An 8393-nucleotide genomic window follows, 5' to 3' on the forward strand; every position below is an offset into this window, starting at 1 on the left:
TGGTTGGGGTGGGGTGTGAAGGTGCCCCGGAGGGGGAGGGGAATTGGGGTGGGGTGTGACGGAGCCCCGGAGGGGAGGGGGGTTGGGGTGTGACGGAGCCCCGGAGGGTGGGAGGGGGGAGTTGGGGGTGTGACGGGTGCCCCGGAGGGGAGGGGGGGGTGTGACGGTGCCCCCGGAGGGGAGGGGGGGTGTGACGGTGCCCCGGAGGGGAGGGGGGTTGGGTGTGACGGTGCCCGGGAGGGGGGGAGGGGGGGGGGTGGGGGTGTGACGGTGCCCGGGAGGGGAGGGGGGGTTGGGGGTGTGACGGAGCCCCGGAGGGGGGAGGGGGGTTGGGGTGGGGTGTGACGGAGCCCCGGAGGGGGAGGGGGGTTGGGGTGGGGTGTGACGGAGCCCCGGAGGGGAGGGGGGGGGTGGGGGGGTGACGGTGCCTCCGGCCGGCACTGACGTTTTGCTCGCTTCTAGGTTACATCGTAACACCAGCGCTCGGTGACCCCACGACCTTTCGTTTCGGACTCAAGTCATGTGATCGCTACACATCACGTGACCCTGAAGGTCCACGGTACAAACCCGGCACACGCGGGGTTAAGAAGCTCATCGTTGGAGACGAGACGCACACTTCTTTCACTACGAGACTTCAAGGCGACACGGAGTCCGTCGTTACAAAGCCAGCTGGGGAGGGGGGAGCGATGGCGATGGCTGTCATGGCGTCAGCTGGACGAGACGGACCCCGGTGGGTATGGCCGGGACGCGCAGGGACGCGCAGGGACGCCTCAATGATATCTCCTCCACCGATCGCGCTCTGTGATTGGAAAAAATAAAACTGCGAGACTGCCCGTGTGCAAACTGCGCTCTCTAATAACTCCGAGACTGTCCGTGTGCAAACTGTGCGCTCTCTAATAACTCCGAGACTGTCCGTGTGCAAACTGTGCGCTCTCTAATAACTCCGAGACTGTCCGTGTGCAAACTGCGCACTCTAATAACTAAGGGGTCCCCAACTTCTATCCAAATCTGACACCTGGAAGTCGTTCCCCCCCCCCCCCTGTCTCTCTGCTCCCTCCTTACAGGTGTAATATGCAGGCAGTCCCCACCACCCCCCTCCTCCTACAGGTGTAATATGCACGCAGTCCCCCCCCCCTCTCTGCTCCCTTCTTACAGGTGTAATATGCAGGCAGTGCCCCCCCCTCCTCCTTACAGGTGTAATATGCAGGCTGTGCCCCCCCCCCCCTCCTCCTTACAGGTGTAATATGCAGGCTGTGCCCCCCCCTCCTCCTTACAGGTGTAATATGCAGGCTGTGCCCCCCCCCCCCTCCTCCTTACAGGTGTAATATGCAGGCTGTGCCCCCCCCTCTCCTCCTTACAGGTGTAATATGCAGGCTGTGCCCTCCCCCCCCCCTCCTCCTCTACAGGTGTAATATGCAGGCTGTGCCCCCCCCCCCCTCCTCCTTACAGGTGTAATATGCAGGCTGTGCCCCCCCCCCCTCCTCCTTACAGGTGTAATATGCAGGCTGTGCCCCCCCCCCCCTCCTCCTTACAGGTGTAATATGCAGGCTGTGCCCCCCCCCCCTCCTCCTTACAGGTGTAATATGCACGCAGTCCCCCCCCCCTCTCTGCTCCCTTCTTACAGGTGTAATATGCAGGGCAGTGACCCCCCCCCTCCTCCTTACAGGTGTAATATGCAGGCTGTGCCCCCCCCCCTCCTCCTTACAGGTGTAATATGCAGGCTGTGCCCCCCCCCCCCCTCCTCCTTACAGGTGTAATATGCAGGCTGTGCCCCCCCCCCCCTCCTCCTTACAGGTGTAATATGCAGGCTGTGACTCCCCATGTGGGGGGACTGTTGTGCTGGTTCTAGGTGCGGGGCAGCGGGGCGCGCAGAACGTGTTCCGGGCTCACTGATGTGCTCATAGTTCCAGGCGTAGCTGAGGGCGCAGTATCCGGCCAGCAGCATAGTGAGGCTGCCCACGCCGCCTCTCCTCACGTGGCTGTACCTGCCGTGGTATCGCCCCCAGGCTGCCAGGGAACAAAGGGGGGTTTCATACAATCCTGGGTTATCCCTTCCACTGCCAGAGGGCCCTGTGATGCATTGCGCTGCCATATTGGGGGGGGAGGGACAGGGGCAGCGGGGAGGGAGAGGGGGGGAGGGAGAGGGGCGGCAGGGGGGGGAAAGGGGCAGCAGGGGAGGGATAGGGGCAGCGGGGGAGGGAAAGGGGCAGCGGGGGAGGGATAGGGGCAGCGGGGGGAGGGATAGGGGCAGCGGGGGAGGGATAGGGCAGCGGGGGAGGGATAGGGGCAGCGGGGGAGGGATAGGGGCAGCGGGGGAGGGATAGGGCTGCGGGGGAGGGATAGGGGCAGCGGGGGAGGGATAGGGGCAGCGGGGAGGGAGGGATAGGGGCAGCGGGGGAGGGATAGGGGCAGCAGGGGAGGGAAAGGGGGCAGCGGGGGAGGGAAGGGGGGTAGAATTGCTCACTCACCCTTTTGCAGTACTCTGGGTAACTCTGTGGGCAAAAAGCTGTGGTGTGACAGCCAAGAAGGGAGCTCCCCCAGTCGGACATCCATCAGAGGTCTCTGTGCAAGAGGGGTATCTGCAGGGTGATAAAGTGTACATGTGAAGAAGAGACCTGTGAGGGTTGGAAAGTCCTGTACATGTGAAGAAGAGACCTGTGAGGTTTGTGAATCTCTGTACACGTGAAGAAGAGACCGGTGAGGTTTGGAAAGCTGTGAACATGTGAAGGAGAAACGTGAGAGATTTAAAAAGCTATGAACACTATAATATAATCTATGAAGAACTCCTGTTGATCCCCTAAAAGGTATCACAGCCTACAACACATCTACACTTCCCCAGAACCAGTAGCGCCACTAGAACATCATCATTGTCCCTGTAATCCCTCCGAATATTCCCCCTTCCGAGTCAGGGCCACTGGCACCTGGTCTGTGCTCCCATTTACCATGCCGTGCTTCCCTGGGGGTCTCCGCGCTGGTCACTCTCCTCTCTGCTTCCCACGGGACAGGTCTCCCCCGGAATGATGTGCAGCCGGAGATAATTGGGGGTACAGCTCAGGCATCCACTGCAGCCCCCAAGGAACACCCTGCTCCCCTGTCCCTGGAGGATGGGGAGGCTGAATCGGGACCGTGTCCGAGGCCCTCTCCTCTGGCTGGCCCCATTCCCTCACATTCTGTAACGCTACAAATCCTGGCGGACCGAATGTCCTTCCCGTGCAGGGGATGCGCGGCAGAGATGCCGACTAATGCGGGTGTATGAAGACTTCCAGGGCAAGGGTACTAACCGTACCAGGAGAAGTGGGTACCAGGGAGGCTTTTGGCATCATGAGGACATAAGTCTGAACATTGCGTCCTTCCCAGATCCCACTGTTCAGAAGAACGCTTCCCACACGGTGAGCCTTTAATACAATCCCATACCACCGTTTTTACCAGCAGCCAAACTGGCTACTTTGCCCCATCCTTCCCCTGCACTAGTCTCCTGTGTTACAGGTCCTACCAGATCCCCTATAGTTGCCCTTATAGCAGGTGTGGGCGACTGGCACGTCGCCGTGTGGTTTTGCCAAACATCGGCCGCTCCTTGTGGTTCTGTATAAACCCGCACCGCCGCCCCCCTCCGGGTAATACCCCTGCGGGATTTGGGCCCCCTGGAAGTTTCCGCAGGACGGGCGCACACAAGGCAGACGGTTCTGTCCCGCGTTGCTGCTTTCTTGATGCTTTGACTTTCGCAGCCGGTCCGGTGAACGCGTGAACCGCGGGGTCCTCCGCGCTGCCGGCCGCCGGAACCCGCAAACCGTCTGAATGATGCAGTTTGTCCGAATTTGGTCTCGATTCCGGCCCCGAACACAACGCCCGTTCCCGATCCCCTGCCTCCATGTTCGATGTATCTTTCCCAAGTCCCACCGCTTTGGATGTCTGCTTCTTTGCCGTTATATCAGTCGGAGATGCGCCCTCGTTCTTCCGAAGCTGCTTTTTAAACCCTCTCCTTGGCAGTTCCTTTACTTTGCTCTCTCTCCCCGGAAGATCCTGTTTGCCGGTCAGCCCGGCACGGTTTTCTTTGGCTTTTTACCAGCGTGTTGGATTCCGGCGGTCTTGGTGCGGTCAGTGGGAGGTTGCTTGTTATCGCTGGCTTGCCACTTTGCAGTAAGGTAAATGGGACTTCAGCCTTTTAAAGGGCTTCCCGCAGAACGGGCACAGCTCCGTGGGTGGGGGAGAAGGGGGTCCCTTCATTTCTGGAAGACACAGAATATGTAAATGTTCAAAAACAGACACCGTTAGTTTATTGGGGGGGATATAAAAGTGATAACCACCCCCTGTACCGAGCACACCACACAGAGAGCGTCCGGGTGTCTATCCTGTGTAGATACAATCGGGGATATTCAAAGAATTGGAATAATACAGCCCTCACAGGAAAGGAGGCCGTCTATGTAACCATTACCGTAACCCAGTGTTTACCAACTCCAGTCCTCCGGGAAAACCCCCAAACGGGTCTTAAGGATATCCCTGCTCCAGCACAGGTGGGTCAATCAGCGGCTCAGTCATTTTGACTGAGCCGCCTGTGCTGAAGCAGGGATATACTTTTTTTTTTTTTTAAGAGCGCCAATGATGTGTGACACGTTTAAAAAAATAAAAAATAATAATACAAGAAATGATGATACAACAAACATAAAATCAGACAATCGTAAAGGAAATTCCTGTACCGTACAGTATGTGATATATATATATATACACACACACACACACACACACACACATTTGAATTCAATGCACTGAAATAATTTTTTTATTACACTAAAAAGATGGGTTATTGTAATTTAAACAACTTTACAAACGTGAAAGCAGCAGACAGCGTGGACTTACCGGGGGAGCGATGAGCAGTCCTATGCTGCTTCATATTTTCATTGTGTTTATCTTGCAGATAGCACTGCAGGCTACAGGAGGGTCAGTGCAAATATCAAAACACAATAAATACAAATGACACAGTGTAAAACATGTCAAGTGATTAGTTAGTCTCACTGTGACCTTGAACCAGGGCAGGCAAAGGTCACAGACATGTTTTATTTTTGTAAAGTATTTGAATAAAGTAGGAAATAAAACAGAATGTCTCACTTTAACCCCCCACCCCCCAATCCAATGAAAGGGGGAGATCAATATACATGTAAATACAGTGATCAGGTCTCCTCGCATTACTATGTAACAATACATGTGTTATGTTACTATATATCTATATAAATATAAATCTATATACTGCATTACACATTAAATCCTAATGCTACTAATCTTCCCCCCCATATATCCTAATCTCCACCCACTCACCCACATGCTCCCAGGCAGCACACTTACTGTCTGTTACGTCACTGGTCCACCGTTTCCGTGGTTACGCTTCCTCTCGCGTTCTGATTGGTCGAAGCGCACAGGAAGGGCGTCCCTAAGACTACGCCATATTGGTGCAGGCATAGGGAGGGTGTGTGTGTGTGTGTGTGTGTGTGTGTGTGTGTGTGTGTGTGTGTGTGTGTGTGTGTGTGTGTGTGTGTGTGTGTGTGTGTGTGTGTGTGTGTGTGTGTGTGTGTGTGTGTGTGTGTGTGTGTGTGTGTGTGTGTGTGTGTGTGTGTGTGTGTGTGTGTGTGTGTGTGTGTGTGTGTGTGTGTGTGTGTGTGTGTGTGTGTGTGTGTTTTTCTGCAAGACTTTAGAAACCAGCTTTCTTTCCATGATTACATGGGATATTCATACACTCCTTACCTGACGACCTGATGGCTCCTGGATACAAGGGGACAGGCCCTGATTCCTGCACATATGGAAAGCTCTTGTGGAATGGGGGGGAGGGGGGGTTGGTGAAGACAGGGTACTTGGGACCTAGTAATCTGTGTAATATTGAGGGGCGATGCTGCTGGCAGTGAGTGAGACTCTCCCAGTGACGGGGCTTTCCCCTTCCCAGTAAGGGAGAGCCACTTCAAATTAGTGTCCTCATATCCAGTGACTAAAACTCCTAATTAGTTTGAATTATGCACACTAGGGAGAAGGAACGGTTCAGGGAGTACAGACACTGATTGATAATGACGATACTGAGTGTGAAGCAGGGGAACCTGCTTCAATTCCCAGTGTTGGCTACTTGTGACTTTGGCCAAGTCACTAGATATTCACAGTTGAGTGCAAATAGCCGCACGGCTATTCGCACTCAGTAGGAAATAAAATGGAAAAAATATAAACATCCCAGCCAGGAAACAAACCCTGGTCCACTCTGTTAATGGGCTGTAGCATTACCAATTGAGCTATAAGACTTTATGATGCTGTGGTAGTGAATAAAGGAATAGAAGGTACACAGAACACTCCCCTATTGACATTCCATACCCCCTGCATCTGTAATCAGCGCGGCTTTAGGCTGAGTCCCCAGTCAGCACTGTGACACGCGCCCGGCGGGGGGCGGCACGTGCACAGCGCTAGACCGCGATCTGCGGTCTGAGGGGAGAGAACATTTGCGACGGGAGGGGGCATAGCGATAGGTTTGCGGGGGCGTGGGCATGACGTCCCGCAGCTGGTTCACCCTCATTGGCTGAACCGCTGGCGGGGGCGTAGCCACGCCTCCGTTGCAAATGCCAATCTCAAACTCCCCTGCCTGCCTGAAAACCTGTCGCGCACCGCTGGGGAAAGGTGCGTGACAAGGTAGGGACTGGGACCGGAGGAACTGGGTGGGTGGGGCTTGATCGCACAGGCGTGCGCTGAAGTAGTTAGTGGGACCGCCAGCCTTAGGAGCCGCTTCCGCCCCACCTCCTCCACACCTTCGCCCCGCCCCCAAAGCGCGCTCACTGCCTCACCTGTCAGGCCACATAAAAGCACCAGCTTCTGCAGGCGAGGCAGAGCAGGAGCGCGGCCCGAGGCACCATGCCCGAGTCCTTAGGCCTCAGGCATGGTCATCGCTTAGGCGCTGACCCGTGCTGAGGCGCGCTGCTGCTTGGCACTGAGCCCCTGCAGCCGCAATGAGAGCGGCTTTAGCAGGGGCTCGCGCACGCTTCCGCACGCCTGCGGAAGTGTGTGTCTTAAGAAATCTTTAGTTTCTTCGCTTGCCGGAGCGCAGGGCCGGTCACGTGGGTCAGGGGGACCTGTTAATTAAAAACAAAATAACACTGCAAAAAAAATTGCGGCGTCTCCCTGTGGTAGCGCCAGAAGTAGTCTGGGTTAAGCTTCCGGCACGCCGGCGTCAGAGGGAGCCCTGGTTCGCGTGGGAGCTGCATCGCGAGACAGGTGCTTCATGGCCGGTGTCAACTGCTGTGAACCCCCCACCCCCCCATCGGGCCAGCATCGGCCCTACCCCCGCAGCACACTAGTGTGCGTGTGAGCAGTGGCGTCTGCAGCGGGGCTGGCGGCAACTGCTGTGACCAGCCGCCGGGCCCCCCGCTGCACCGCCACACACCCCCCTCTGCACCGCCTCCCCACCCCGCCCCGCATGACAGGGCTGTCCCGCCACCCATCGCAGCCGCTAGATAACCCCCGCAGCCCCGGGAAACCCCTGTACCGCCGCCCGCCCACCCGCAGCATTGTTCCCCCACCCCCAGTACCGCCGCCACCAGCTGCAGGCACCCTCACACCGCACTCTGTGTACCTTCTATACCTTTATTCACGGAAAAGCATCAGAAAGTCTTATAGCGCATTGGTAATGCTACAGCCCATTAACAGCGTGGACCATTAAGAGAGTGGACCAGGGTTCGATTCCTGGCTCGGATGTTTATTTTTTTCCCATTTTATTTCCTACTGAGTGCGAAAGCCGTGCGGCTATTTGCACTCAACTGTGAATATCCACTGCCGTCACTTTATCTCTCTGTGCCTCAGGCACCAAAAACATAGATTGTAAGCTCTGTGGAGCAGGGACTGTGTTTGTAACATTCCTATGTACCGTGCGCTATACTGTAATTGTGAAGCACTTTAGGCTGCGCTTATAGTGACAGTGACATTGCGTCGAAACAAATGCATTGCTGCCGTCGCGTGCGCTTATAGTAAGCGCGAGGTGACGGAGCAACAGATTTGTCGCGATGGCTGGAAGTCATCTCAATTTGATTTTTCCATCGTCCGCAGCCTGACGTCGCTGGCACTATAAGCGTAACCTTAGGTGGGAGAAAAGCGCTATCGGGAAATAAAGCAGTAACTATTATTATTCCAATGAGTGAGAGCACAATGTGAGGCTTTATAACAATTTAAAATAATAATAATGGTTTAAAATAAGTGATTCTCCTGTTAAGTGCCAATGCTTTAGCCTCAAGTGTATCTCCCCCTACTATGCCCTTATCAAAGATGGCGGCAGCGTTGCTGATTGTAACGTTGCCTGAAGCAAAGATGGCGGCGGTGGCGTTGCTGATTGTGACGTTGCCTGAAGCAAAGATGGCTGTCGGGCGACGTGCCCGCCCTCC

The 8393-nt window shown here is 55.7% G+C and overlaps 1 protein-coding gene across 2 annotated transcripts; it reads right to left on the reverse strand.

The window, feature by feature from the left end:
• Positions 1–419: 419 nt before the first annotated feature.
• On the reverse strand, positions 420–5043 carry MTNAP1 (mitochondrial nucleoid associated protein 1). 2 transcript variants are annotated; one of them, XM_075580083.1, is made up of 5 exons: positions 4855–5043; positions 2943–4226; positions 2469–2579; positions 1891–2007; positions 420–799 (listed from the first exon to the last, which is right to left on the reverse strand). In XM_075580083.1, the coding sequence occupies exons 3-5, from the start codon at positions 2551–2553 to the stop codon at positions 771–773; spliced, it is 231 nt and encodes a 76-aa protein (XP_075436198.1). In that variant the 5' UTR covers positions 2554–2579; positions 2943–4226; positions 4855–5043; the 3' UTR covers positions 420–770. The 2 variants fall into 2 exon arrangements, with proteins under 2 accessions (XP_075436198.1, XP_075436197.1); XM_075580082.1 differs by having other exon boundaries at positions 1793–2007.
• Positions 5044–8393: the final 3350 nt, after the last annotated feature.

Source organism: Ascaphus truei, chromosome 22 (assembly GCF_040206685.1).
Source record: "Ascaphus truei isolate aAscTru1 chromosome 22, aAscTru1.hap1, whole genome shotgun sequence".
NCBI lineage: Eukaryota > Metazoa > Chordata > Amphibia > Anura > Ascaphidae > Ascaphus > Ascaphus truei.

Coding starts and splice junctions, on each gene's coding strand:
- MTNAP1 (XM_075580082.1), bottom strand. CDS start 2,553: ATGGATGTCCGACTGGGGGAGCTCCCTTCTTGGCTGTCACACCACAGC. Junction 2,008..2,468: donor ACCCAGAGTACTGCAAAAGG/GTGAGTGAGCAA, acceptor GTTCCCTGGCAG/CCTGGGGGCGATACCACGGC. Junction 800..1,792: donor ACAGCCTGCATATTACACCT/GTAAGGAGGAGG, acceptor TTCCAATCACAG/AGCGCGATCGGTGGAGGAGA.